Source organism: Branchiostoma belcheri, unplaced genomic scaffold (assembly GCF_001625305.1).
Source record: "Branchiostoma belcheri isolate BF01 breed outbred unplaced genomic scaffold, Haploidv18h27 scaffold5, whole genome shotgun sequence".
NCBI lineage: Eukaryota > Metazoa > Chordata > Leptocardii > Amphioxiformes > Branchiostomatidae > Branchiostoma > Branchiostoma belcheri.
This window is the reverse complement of record NW_017804131.1, coordinates 4,505,972-4,520,827: the sequence shown is the minus strand read 5'-3', so window position 1 is coordinate 4,520,827 and position 14,856 is coordinate 4,505,972. Positions and strand designations below refer to the sequence as shown.

The window sequence follows — 14,856 nt, the reverse complement described above, 5'->3', positions numbered from 1 at the left end:
GGATATATTTAGTTATTATCAATCTTTATTGCGCAACAATATGAATGCAAAATATCCTGCTAAACATTTGTACTTTAAGCCAGGTCCACCAAATCCTCCTCACAAGCTAAAATCTTGTTTAGTAGGACATTTTGCGTTCATACCAGACTCAACATACGTATCTGGCTAGAATTTAGCAGGATATGTGAAGCCTGATATGAATGACCTCTGTCTTACTTATTAGTATTATTATTTCCCATTAGGTCTCACCAATTTGATTTTCTTGGTTGCAGCTTAAATTTTTGGCAGATTTAGATGATCTGTGTCTCTCTGAAAATAATAAGTGGTTTTCATTTCAAATGTTTGTATTTGGAATATAGGCTTCAGAGCACCTGTATAACTATTATGATTTATAGTACTGGTCATCATCAAAGGTAGGTTGTCTACCTCAGTGTCTGTTTTATGCCTGCCTGCTTCATTAGTTACTTACAAAATCAAGAAATATCAAATTTGTTTAGTCTCCACCATGCCGTCAGCAATACTTGTCAGTCACCATGGCAATACGTGTGACCAATGACAGTCTAGCATACATATCACATGGAAGCAAACATCTTGGATTTTAATTTGTTTTTATCTGCAATAATTTTTACAAATTGTGAAGACTAGAATTCTATGGCAGGGTAGTACAGCTTATGCTACAATGATGAAATCAGTATGCTGAATGAAACCAGTATGTCATGATATTTTGACAAGTGGCAGTTTTTATGAGGGATGGGGTGGGGTGGTTTGCTCTGAAGACAAATTGATGTTGTTATGATGATCTGAAGAAAGACATATACTGGTGAATTTTACAGCTGTATTGATCCCCTCCCCTTCAATGGAGATTATCAATGAAAAATCATGTAAGAGACTGGGTGGTTGGTAAATGACAAGTTATTTGTAATTTTGTAGTTTATCTACACTTATTATGATATAGATAAGAGGACCTTTTGGTGTCATTCGATATTTATCATCTCCTGATCTGGACTACTGAGAAATCTTTGTAATGCTTCCACTTCAAGTTGCTTGGATATTGATCTTTTTGTAGCCTGTTACCATTATCACTGACACAATGTGTACAGTAGAATTAGTGTGAGCTGCTTCCATTAGGCATATGGGAGCCTGGAGACAAAATTAGAATGGTAGAAAATCGCTTTCCATCATAAGCAATGCAGTTACTTATCATTTACTGTAATACTAATTGATTCGTAAAACATGTACCAGTTTTGGTTTTAACTCATTTTGTTTTATCTTTTGCATACACTTAGTTTATTGATATATGTACATGTAGTCTTTGTGTATGCAGTTATTCCTCAGAAATAAGGAGTTGTTCAGTGTCTCAGCATTGCAAATGACAACTCGTCTATTGTGTCACAAGCACATACTGATATTACACATACTGATATTACTTATCAGAATCCAAGTCTGGCTATAAATGTAATTTGTGTAATATGGAAAAATGTAAATTATTTTAGTAGTTTTTAACCAGGGTTAGGGTACCAACTTGTTTAGTTTACATCTGCTTAAATAGTAACTATAGGACTATAACTAACTTGGATGGTATCCAGGCTACTGGTTATTATTTTGCCCATATTGCCTTTGTGTGCATTAAGTTAAAGGCAATCACACATACCTCCATATGTTCAGGGAATGTGAAGAAATTGATTGTGTTACTGTAATGTAGTATATGGAAACCAGCCAGGTTTAATTACCAGTATGCTTTATTTATACATGAGCATGACGTCGCAAGACTTACTTGATTTTATGTTTGCCCTTGAAATTCACCTTGACCAATAGGTCATGAGTAGGGACATAGCCAGGGCTTGTCCATGCATGTTTAAATGGGAATATTAAGCTAAATTCATCATTTTATAGAATTCTACTTGGTAGTTGATGGACCTACACAGGAAAGTATGTGGAAGAATATCAGTTGTGGACGTTTATACAAAATTTTTTACAACATAGATGGTTGGGATAGAAGATAAAGCGAAAAATTCATTGGCCAATGTCGAGAGATCTCTGTGCAATATTATATGCCAGCGAATTTGCATGGAATTTTAAAATGATTTGTTGCATTACTCCCTGTTGAAATAAACAGACTGCAGAATGATTGATAGTTTCCAGCTCTGTCCAGAATTAGAGTTGTCTTCCCATTATAACAGCCCCTCTGGCTCCTAATATTGCAAAGTAGTCATCACTAATTGGTAACTCTGGTTGCCCTAAGAGAGTAGGCAGTAGGAAATGTAGCAGACAATTTGGCTAGCAGATTCAGAGCAACTTAAAGAGTTACCCAAATGGGACAGAACTAATATGTACAACATGCAATGCTAGAGTAAATGTGGTGGCAATGCAAAATTAGAGAGTGATATTGTCTAGCAGTGTTTGTACCTGCTTATGTTGTTATGGCTGTATTTTGTATTCGTGTACTCATGTAAAGTAATGTAGTGAGGAGGAATGAAAATCACAAGTGCAACTTTACTGGATGTTGTAGCTGAAATTCTCAATGCTAGTAACAAACTGTACTGATCTTTCTCTGCAATGCAGAGAAGTCAGGAAAATGTACTAGTCTTACCCTCAATGTGTAATAAGAGATGGAATTGCAAAATGAATGCAGTGTTGACAAGTAAAATTAGTGAATCAGTCACATCAAATTGACACATTTCGATTCACTCAGGCATGTCAGTCTTAATGCACAGAAGTTTGCAACTTTGATACTCAAATGTACAAAGGTAAAAAAAAAACATTTGCAGATAGAATTACAAAACAGTGAGAAATTAATGTTTTAGGTGAGTGACCAGCAGAATGAATGTCCTTTACTGTTAACATATTAGTGTCAAAATGAATGTACATGTATTTTTAACATCATCCACAGGAATCACAATAACATTTAGAGGTGCTAAATATCCCAAGGACCAAATTGTACACATCAACTGTAGTTGCAGCTCATGTCAAACAAATACTTTGTCATGAATGTTTGTTTCTGTATTTTCCCTATGCAATATGAGATAGCAAGCACATTGCTACAATGAGGTGGGCTATCAGGTATCTGCGTTGCAGTGTGGTTGGTGATTTTGTGTGACACTGATTTGCACCAATTGTACCTGTAACCATGTCCACCTATCTTGCCGGGAGGAATAAATAAAAAGCTTCATAGCAATTTTGATGCAATGTGTTGTTTGTGTAGTCACTTATTAAAAACTACAGTTTGCAAATCCATCGTCGTTGAAAACCAACACTATGGAAATAGAGTTTTAATAAAGAATGGTTTGATTTTAGTCACCAAATTGACTTATATGATGATGTATGGTCATACGTTTTAACCAAAGTCCTGAGCAAATCCCAGATAAATAATGCATAGCTAAAATCAATAAGTCTGCTATTAGCCGCAGGGTTGTTAATCATTAATCCAAAGATCTACCTTCACCGCGCCCCAAATTCCTGCCACACGAAGCATGTGTGTGCCAAAACGGTTCTTTCAATTTTAGTATGTGTGTTTGTCTGTAATTATGTTTACAGAAGGAAAACATATCATTTTGCTCGGTTTCCTCTTCTTCTCCAAACAGTGACTTCAAGCAGACCTGGTCAATAATCTGAACCAGACAGTCTCTCACCATGGTAACTGGTGTTGGGTTACATAATGTTGCATTTTATAGTAGGGGGGATTTAGACTCCTGCCACCAAATATGTGAATGTGTTTGAGTAAGAATTAACAGAGCAGACCATATGAGAAGGTAAACATTATGCATTACCTTTCTAGTTAGTTCTTTCTTTTCCTTGTCTTACGGGGGGGGGGTTATACATTAACAGAATAATTTGTATATGACAGTTCCCATGTAACTAATGGCTAGGAAGTTGTTTTACAGGGCATTATTTAGTCACTTTGCCCGAATCAGGGACATGCACATTGTGCAGTTCTACAGCAATTCTCATGGGTTCACCGCCCATGCCCTTTAACGGGACCGATAGACGTTTCATGACGTCATTGGGGGTCAACCGTCAATACCTTCGTATTCTTTATGAAACAAGTTTGAACTGTCATGGCCAACAACAAAAAAATTGGACTCACCCAAATTTTCGACTGTACTCCAGTCTTTGTCAATGAAAGAGCAATCCTTCGTATTCTGTCATTCAGAAAGAGTAACGCGATGGTAATATACATGTTTGTACGCTTGTGAATATTCTTTTGAATTAATGTTTTCACTGTGAACCTTGTCCAATGCCTATGTCAAATGCTTTCAACGATGACGGTTACACATGAAAGGTCGATAAATGGTGTATTTTAAGACTGGCATAACAGTTTTTACAAGTCCTGCTATGCGGTAATACCAACAGTTTCCCTTTAAATATTCACCCAGTGTACACAGAAAGCAGCGCTCTCTAATTTTCCCCGGCCGCCATCTTTGTTGCCTGTCATCTCAATTTTCCTCGGCCTAAATCGACAGGTAAGTGGGAAGCCCAACAGCGCTTCGAGCAAAAGTGCTCGAGGCTTGTTCTATTTTTGGCCCTTTCTTGTCCCATCAATGAATATTTTTATCACCACGTAGTTGATTTGCATGCACGGGAGAGGAGCGCCGAGTCCCGCATCTGCGCGCTGGCGAACACCCCGTCTCCGCCCTGTTCTGTCCGGAAAGGATGAATTCATTGCCACTGAAAAACGTGAGTAACGTTATATCTTAACATGTCATAATCCATTGTTTTCGTTCTAATTATTCTACAATCCTTGTTCTTAATCCTTGCTGTGTGCTGAGATTAGTTTATTGATTGAACGGATGGCGCTGTTTTGCAATAACAACACGGGTTTCAGTACCTAGCACAGCAGCCGAACAACCATTGCCTTGCCCCGGCTTTGCACGTAATCGTTGGCCGCCTTTTCCTCGCGTGGGCCGGGAACTCATTTATCTAGCATGAAGGTGAAACGTACATGATGGTACAGGAGCAATATGGCTCTTTCATTGTCATGATGTCTTTCTGTGTAACCGACTGACCTGTATCGGCCCAGTCCATTAACAGGTGGTCATTACCTCCATAAGATGACGGTTACAGACTAATGTAGCGATCTGAATCTGCTATAACGGATCGCCTGGAACTATACTAACGGCGGCATGCGCTATGATGTTGCGAATCTGATTGAAATCGGTCATGAAACGGTTGAAAAGCGACTAATGTGGGGAACGCAATCTCATTATCTGTTCATTTAGATGCGCAGATAACATACGCAATGCGCACAGACACGAAACAGGATTCATTGGTATGTCCTGATAGTGCAGATTTATGTTGCGTAGGCGCATTTGCAAAGCATTCTCGATTTGATACACATGTAACATGCTCTTCAGAGTTCAAATTGTAAGCATATTTTTTTTACCTACGATTTATAATTCTGACCATAAGTACATGCAATGACTGCATATCAAAAAATCTGTCATTTTTTTTATAAAAAAACAAAATCCCATGCAGTGGTAAACAAACTCCAAATCTCTTTTATACCGTTACCTTTTAATCAAGGCTTTTTATTAGATACAACTTAGAACATTTCACGTACTACATATATATAAACATGGAGACAAGTAACGCAAAAGGATAATCTTGTTCACTCGAAACAAAACTAAGCTGATATCCATCCTTATTTAAGCCCCTTTGCTCTCCATATCATTTCAATGGACCGATTGGATGGGGATAATACATTCAGCTCAACATCCAAATAAACAAAGACCAAGGCGAGTGTAATCTCTTTAATCAAATGCTTACAAGCTCTACCGGGCTTACAAGAGACATCCTCAAACTCTGTTATCTAGCTTGTGTGTTAGCGTCTGGTCATTGAAGTGCTAGCAAACGCCGAGAGGTTTTTGAAAGCTTCAGTTGTGCCGAGAAAAGCATAATTAAATTTCAACCTGTCAGTGTCCATTATTGAATAAAAGTAGAGCTGAGTCACCGTTTTTACTACCCAACAGAGGCGCCCCCATTTAAAACTGTATGCATGAATATAGTTGAAAAACAACATAGACATCTTCTGTATTAAGTGTGTTTAGGGGTAGGGGGCAACTCGAAGGTCACTTTTTATTTGGCCATTACCTCACAGCCTATACCTCTCTCACTCAGGCTTTCAGGAGTTTATACATAACTTTTCGTTGACCATTCTCGGACGTGTGCAAACTACCTACAGCCCATAGCTAGCTTTTTTTAGTTTTCACCATCCCTTCGGAAGCTAAATAAGAGAGAATCGTAATGTCTGTACAGGGATAAGAGTCAGGCCTCTGGCAGGACTCAAAGATGATTGCACGAGGATTGAGAGAATGAAGAACATATACATATACGTACATCGACTTTATTACGTATACACAGATAAGCTCGCCGTACAGGACAGCCCAAGGTCTTGTGACTCCGTCGCAATATATGAAACTCTTCATGTTCAGAACAGTAATATAGACCCAGGTGGACAGTTGCGATAACGGATAGAATGGGTTATTGGGGACCAGACAAGAGTTGGCAGGTAGAGGGTCTGCCAATGTAGGATTCTCAAGTTTGGTAGTTCAGTCTATTGTAGACTATCTTGTTCGCCCCACTGGTGATCTTATTTGGCATGTGTGCTGTGTAGTTATAGGGGTACAGTCTGCACCGCAGCCTTTCGCAGTCCCCGTTTCTCTGCTGCAGCTTCTCCCCTTCTCTTGTCTGCATCTACAACACCATTCTGCACAACTCTGCGTCCTCGAGGCCTCAGCCAGCGTTTCCCAGGTGTCTGTTGAGATGCCACACGTAGGATTATGGACTACATAATACTACGTTTATCATTGTTGGATCATATTCTCGTTGAAAACGCTTTCCTGTGACCTTCTATCGGGTATTTCAGCTGCTTAGAATTTAGGACTAGGATGCCAATATTGTGAGCATACGTGGGGTGATTCCATTCAGTACATCACAGATAAGGCCATGTTGATTTGATTATATGGATGACATCCGCGCGCGCATGAATTTTCGGCCGTTTCCAAAAAAAAAAAAGTTTTCAACCATACTGTAAATCGTGCAAAACAGTTGCTAAATGAGCAAAAATATACCATAAGTTACAAGGAAAACATTTAGAAACTATACCAATGTCGTAGAATGCCAAAATCAAAGGAAAAAAGACAAAAATGTAAAGAAATGAATTCGAAGAGTAGATTATTCGCCATAACATATTCTGTGCCATTTGTTCAACCTTCATGACAACGTAGATTTCATAGTGAAAGCAACTTTTTTTTTTTGCAAAACTTTTTTTTTATTCGCACGCGCGCATCAGTTTTGGGGTTCCCAGAGGATGTCATCCATATAATCAAATCAACATGGCCTAATATCGAATTACTTTATTTACTCCTACGCAGGACCTTTGATGGAATGGTCCAACGACACCGTCCTGTAGTGCCACCTAGGCTTATCAGGAAATACTGCAGTCTGATCATTTTTTACGATGTTGAACATCTCTAAACGTGGGAAAGAAACTGTTCAATTATCAATGAGCATTAACACTTGACACTTGCTGTGTTCAATATCAGCCTAATCCCTCAAATGGCCCTATGGGCTTCTGAAACTTTTGGTAAGTTCTTCTTAGTTGATTTAGTATCAACCGTTGATTCATCTCGTAAAGGAAAAGATGAGGGGGGGGGGAAGGGAAACAAAAATTGAGAGATGGAGTGTGGAGGAACAGAGAGTGATCTGCTTCCGGGGTAGTACTAGTAGCAAGACGTGTCCTGGCTGGATCGAATGCTCGCGAACCCAGAAGTCGTGACTGTAAACACCACGTCCCATCACACCGTGTCCCCACAGTCACGTCTACATGATGAACGATCGGAGTCACTCGGTCATCACCTATAGAGATTGATCGGTTTGCCGATCAACACGTACTTACTAAAACAACAGACCTTGTTTCTCTTGTAATTAGCAGATCTCTATCTCAATTTACTTCAAGCACGCGAGAATATTAGCGACTGACGAGTGCTATGGACTGCCAGCTGCATTCGATTTTCGTTTTCAATTACCGTTATCGGTTTGTTTGAAGCCCGGTGATGGCGTTGTGCAGGACAGGCTGAGACATCTGAGAGGATATCGTTTGCGAAACTCTAGACACTGCGTCAGCGCGTCAGCAGCGTGTCGTGATGTATGAGCTGGCTGGGGTGACGACTGGCAGCTCAAGTGTGCTTCCGACCATAGAGATACAATGCTGAGGATCAGTCGATATTGCTTTTGTAAGATATCAGTTTTGCCACCCTAAAGGTAAACTTTACGGTGCATCCTGGTAGGGTGTGGGCATCTGCAGACATTGAACATGATGTCTCTCCCGACCATAGAGATACGATGTTGAGGATCAGTTGATATTGTTTTTGTAGATATCATATTTGCCACCCTAAAGGTAAACTTTACGGTGCATCCTGCACGGTGTGGGGATCTGCAGGCATTGAACATGATGTCTCTCCCGACCATAGAGATACGATGCTGACGATCAGTTGATATTGTTTTTACAGATATCAGTTTTGCCACCCTAAAGGTAAACTTTACGGTGCAGCCTGGTACAGTAAGTGTGGGCATCTACAGGCATTGAACATAAAAGCAGCGCGTTGTGATGTCTCTCCCGACCATAGAGATACGATGTTGAGGATCAGTTGATATTGTTTTTGTCGATATCAGTTTTGCCACCCTAAAGGTAAACTTTACGGTGCATCCTGGTACGGTGTGGGCATCTGCAGGCATTGAACATAAAATCAGCGCGTCGTGATGTCTCTCCCGACCATAGAGATACGATGCTGAGGATCAGTTGATATTAATATTGTTTTTACAGATATCAGTTTTGCCACCCTAAAGGTAAAACTGTAAAACTTATGGTGCACCCAGTAAGGGTAGGGTATCGGTAAACATATTGAACAATAAAAAACATAACTATTCCTTGCACTGAAGGCTTGGGGAGAGGTGGTATGGCATGTGACCCGGAGACAGATGTATGCACATATTCGTCAACGTAAATACTCGTTTTTATGCATATCATGATTCATTTTGCATAATTCGCATTTTTGTCAACTGGTGACATGTTACTATACAATCTCTTAAAATGTTGCCTCTTTAACATGTTCACTGGTCTACGTTGTTGATATCAGCATGGCAGGAGAAACGGTTGTTTCTTTTCATTTCTGGTGGTGGGAAACTCAGCTGACCAAACAGACAGAAATATAACATGGAATATAGGATGTAAATATATTCCTCAATACTGTCTGAGGAAATTCTTGTATGTTACTTTGTGCCCATAGTTAGGTATTTTGTATGGCGTTGCTCGAGTTTAAAAGTAAGGGATGGGTCGAGGGAGAGGGGGAGACAGAGCAAGACATTGTACTAGTACTGCTATGCGTAAACATCCAACCTAACTGTCAAATCCAGTACATATGTACCACTGCCTTCAGTACGTACATGTACGTCACATGTGCTGCAGCTACAACTGTAGTTGCAGAGTGGCGTTTTTATTTCTAACATTCTGACAAATCCGTAGTGAAACATAAATCTCACGTTATCCTTTTACTACACGTACACATGTTGTTGACTTTTCAAAGCTATTGGGAGAGGAAAATGGGATCAAAGTGGGATTTTTCTGGACGTCAGGACTGAAGTTCTTTTCTGGTATTTTCTGGTCTAGACTTATAGTCTCTGTAGGAGTTAGAACGGCTGAAAGCAAATCCTCGAAACGTGCAGGAATAGTATAATACCGATCATTGAGCACACTTCACCCAGAGAACTGCGCACGTTCTGGGCGATTATTTTAGTCTGGTAAGTCCTGTACAGTATTATGTTTTTGTCAGTCGTTTTCTCCGCAATAATAGCAACGTCAACAAGCAACCGTAACCGGGCAGATAGCAAGCACACGGCCCGCCTACCATTACAACAATATGAGACTATTTGGCCAGTATTTACTGCCTAGCATTCACGTTTTTATCAAGATACGAAAAAGAAAAAGTTTAGAGCTTTCGTGTTATGTTTTTTTTTAAATTCGGGATTCTTAAAATCGTAGTCATTTTGAATAAGGCATTAGTCAATACCATTGCTGTTCATGCCCTCAAAAGAATAAGGCTATGGTATCCATATACATTTGTACATCATATGGTGAGTATGTTCAGTGGCATCGTTCTCACGTAATCCTGCCCGGCAGCATCTGGGAACGTGGTAGAAAGTACAGTCTACACCAGGGGTAGGGGCCCGGGGTCTGCCCATGCCGTAAGTTTACATTTCCCCAATAGCTGTGCCGGTTCCATTGCTCTTGTACGTGACCAAGGGAAGTTCAAAACAAGTTCAACTTCCATCTATGGAACGCTTGTCACTTTCTCCAAGGTCATAGCTTCATGAATTATAACACCGTACGGTACTCGTATTGCTTTTCAATCTTCTGTTTTTTCTGTGAATGATTATTTGACGTACTAGGGATACTCATTATGACAGACACGTGTTTGGAAATATTTGACATCATTTCTGTCAGAAAAGCATGGTAACAAGGCACGAAATACGACACTCGGAATGAGCGGCCTCAAACATAGCTTATTACAACTTACTCGATATGGTCAAACGATTTAGTTCCTGGGACGTCGTGGTGGGAAACCAATTGGAAAACTTGATACAAAAGATTAGTAGCCGGGGTAACTGCACACTCGGTTCAACAATATTTACGATTTCGTGTCGCGAGTTCGTGAGCCCGGGTTTAGGTAATAAAACCCCGACCGCATTTAGCCGTCTAGCTATCCGAGTAATGCGCGTTCTTGCATATCGGTTTCTGAGTTTAGATGTTCCAAGTAAGCTATTATTTGTCACTTGTAGCAGCAGCTGCGGCGGCGGACACATGTCTGACATTGCGCGCGATGGCAGAGGAAATGTCGTCTTTTGCCGTCAGTCGAGTTAGCAGCACGAACTGAAGGCGCGAGCGATAGAATACACGCGCATTCCTGAAAATCTACGTAACGTTACATCAATGTCTAAAATTTTGTTTATTACATACTCACAGGGTAACGGTGATATGTCACGGCATTGCGCCACATCGAGAGCCTTTTTTATGCAACTGTTTTTTTTTCCTTTACACGTTTTAATACTCTACAAGTAAAAATTTAGACTTCGGTTTATCTTTGACGTCTTTGAGGCGTTTTTATTGGGCTCTCTTTTTTGTACCGATATCTTTATTTCCGGGTGGGAAATGGTAATAGTAACTGCCTCACGGGGAAATGGTTACTGCCTAGCCTTTACCAGGCACCGCGGATAACTGTAAAAATAGTAGAAATTGGCCGAAATAAAGGGATAGTATACCAGAGACATTCTCCCACGGCAGAGCTATCCCGCGGCAAATACGCCTTGGGATTAGCTCCGAACTCGTAAGGAAGCACCCCTGGCTTGGGAGGATGACCAGAGAAGATCCCAGGCCATAGAAGACCCAATTCGCGACACGTGTTGGATCTTCTATGGCCCGGGATCTTCTCTGGTATACTATCCCTTTATTTCGGCCAATTTCTACTATTTTTCCAGCGATCCGCGGTGCCTGGTAGAGGCTAGTTACTGCCTGGCCCATTTGATACTGTCTTTTTTGTGTAGCCACCAAAAGATCTGTTTTGAGATTAAAGTTTGAATTATGGAATCCTGAGAGTATTTCCACCTGTTGAACAGCACCAAACCACCACTACAATACCCGCTTGTTTTACCACAGCTGTTCATAGTGAATTGATATAGAGCCTAGACACATACGTACTTTAAGGTGAGCGATCGCAGGTAGGCGTAGAGGTTTGATCTAAAAGTGTTTTATTAGCCCTTGAACTGTACATCTGAAAGGTCGTCTTTCAAAGGTACCTTGGTGGCATTGTATCTTTGTTAATTTATGTTCGATGGCGGCGCTTATATAAGTGTAATTAACTTGAGTGCGTCGCCATCGCAGTCTTAAATTTTATTTTCTTCTATGTGCTTTAATAAATACTTAAAAAAGGTACCTTGGGATTATGTGCAAAACTACAGGAAAACAAATGTACTACAAACTATTTATTGGATTTACATGGCCCAGTGGTCAAGTGCTGCATACTCCATACTTATAGAACCTGTCGGCGCAAACGGGGGTACGGTACGCCCCTAAAGGCAAATATTTTCAGACCGCTCTCTCCCGCCATCCATGACTAGTATATACAGTATATACCATTGCTTTGGGCATCACGTGAGGCCCCCATTGTCATTTCCTGAAGCCCCTCCATGCACCCGGCGTTCCCCGTCTACATCATTACATACAGCTGACGACACGGGAACCGCGAAGGGGCCTCGGCGAGGGAGTACAGTACGTCAAATTCCGCCCACGGACAAACGACGTGCGCGCCAAATCCACAGCAGGGGGCTGAATTAATTCCTGTCATCAGACTGAATATGACCCTGTAGGCTGCTATTTTTCCAGGGACGACACTTAACACCGCAGCAGTTAAAAAGGTAAACAGACAGAGCATCATTCTCTGAATCGATGCCATTTGCGAGTTTCTCTGAATCCGGTCAGAGAGGTTACAGTTGTACTATGTCAGACGGTGGTATAATATGTATAATACGCGTCGACGTTGTTAAGATTGATGGGAAAATCTATAGAAACTCTATTAAATCTGGTCTACAAACCGCTTAGTGGTCATCGTAAATGGCGTTTCGTCCGCGCAGCAGTCTCTTGACCCGGGCACGCGCGGCATTTGGCACATTTATGACCTGCCTATTTTGACAGCAGCCCGGAAATTTGAGCTGTAGCAAAGTTGGGGTCTTGTTTCTCCAGGTGATTGTATAAATCAGACAGTTGGCCCAGAACGGAACTGGTCACTCGCACCTGTTGGATTTGTAGACAATCTTGGTGATTTGGTTTGGGGAGAGGGGCGTGAGAGGGGCTCAAGTTACGACTTCCCTGGTTCTTACAATTTCCCTCCTAAAAGGATGTCGTCTCTTTTGTATGGAGAAGTTATTCCGATATCATTGTTTCGCTACAGTGCAGTTCTGAACGATCCTAGTACTTGTAGAAGCCAGTTAATAGGTAAAGGTTTTTTGCTTCGTAAGTAATTGTGGAATATCATTGTACGATACATTCAAACATAACTTTACATACACATAGTATATCATTTTGGGTTCAGCTTGTTACTAGTACCTTCGTTAAACGTTAACTTCCCTACTTCCCTATAACGATTAGGATTAGGGTGTATACAAATGGTATAATAATGTTTATTTTGGTATCTTTATCACTGTAAATCCTAGAGAAATTAGACATAACAAATATGTATTGGCAAATGATAATATTCATAAGTCATGTCCTATTTGATAGGCATCGGTACGAATGTAGATAATGTAAAAATAAAATCGGAGAAAGTCCCTCCCCTTATCGGATTTCGACGCGCCCACTTAAAAGGTCAAAGGTAAGAGTGGTAGTGGGATGGGAGAACTCAGGTGGAGCGGGCTGGTTCTCACGGCGAGTGCCGACTTTCTCTCCGCCCGTCCACGTAGGAACATCCTGGTTCTGTTTACTGATACCAGACAGGGATTGTTGGCGGGGTTGCCTGTGCTTTCGTGCCCAGGCAGAGCGCTCTTCTCTCCCGAACCCTGAAGTTGAGGGTCGCTGATCGAACTAGTCAAGCGCCTTGATAGACTTGGAGCTGACTAGTTCTGGCCGGTGTACGAGCGCTTAAAATCACTGCTCCAGGTGTCGCAAGGCATCTAGGTATCCCTGTTAACTCGTGCTGTTTTTGGGGAGAATGTACGGTAAGATCAGGGTGTGATGAGCGAGGCGGGCTATGCCCTGGTGAGCACCGACGACGACCAGGAATCGTCCGACGAGAGAGACTCCCTACTCCCGCTGCAGAACGGCTACCCAGCCACGGTAAAGGCACGGGTTTGTTTTTCTCAGTCTTAAGGCTGTTAAGGGTAAGGTATGCTCGAAACAACGGCATGCTGTGGCTGTTCATTTAAAACAGATGTGTTCTACCGGCTTATGCAGTACAGATAAAGTAGATTTATGCAGTATCCACGTGTCAAAATTATTATGGTTCAGTGAGTAATTGATCTATTGTATTCTGATCTAAGATGTTGAATACTGTAGATTTAGTTTAACGTAACTTACGTCCTAGATTTAATTTCAGGCAAATGAAATGTATTGTCATCTGGACAAGGATAGCTCATTTTACAAGCAAAGACTGTAATTTAGCACATGAAAATTTCTTAGTCTTTCAAAGGCTTGCAATTAAACCTTAACAGCAGATGTCAGAGGGTGATTTAATTACTTTCCCCATGCCACTTCTGGCCACTTCTAGACCAGCACAGATTTGCCCTAAGATTTGCTATCTATATAATATCTAGGACTATGGTAGGCTACCTTTTTAATGATGGTCAGGCCATCAATATAATAGCCTCCTGTGCAGGCCCCGCGGCGGTGGGGAAGAGTTTTTAACGCGTTATTTTAATATAGCTGGCCATCCTACATAGCCGCCGAGAGAAGGTTGCTTTCCACCCCCGTAAAAAACTCTTCCCCACCGCCGCGGGGCCTGCACAGGAGGCTATCAATATAATATGTAGGAGTCTATCACCGGGTAGTCTATCTGTGGTGCAATGATGGTTGTAATAGCCATCTGTTGGTAATAACATTTTGATATGGAATGGACTAGAATAACATGGACAAGAGACTTTGATGTTGATGATATTACCTTGTGCCTGTCAGGCCGCACATAGATACAGAACCACAGTTAGTGGTTCATACAATGTTTAAAAGTAGCCTCCTTCGCAGTCTTGTTGGGCATCGGCATTATTTTTTCTCTGAGCGACGCGAGTAATATGCCGCCGCGAGGGACAATTTGCTGCCGG

At 41.2% G+C, this 14,856-nt stretch overlaps 1 protein-coding gene across 1 annotated transcript in view; it reads left to right on the top strand.

Moving 5' to 3' along the window:
* The first annotated feature begins 13,425 nt into the window (after positions 1-13,425).
* Positions 13,426-14,856, top strand: part of LOC109479902 (endothelin-converting enzyme 1-like) — a 17,839-nt gene continuing 16,408 nt past the window's right edge. Inside the window, exon 1 of the mRNA XM_019781954.1 lies at positions 13,426-13,885. Within this exon, the coding sequence (XP_019637513.1) occupies positions 13,778-13,885 (108 nt within the window). The 5' untranslated portion in view covers positions 13,426-13,777. The remainder of the gene's footprint in view (positions 13,886-14,856) is intronic.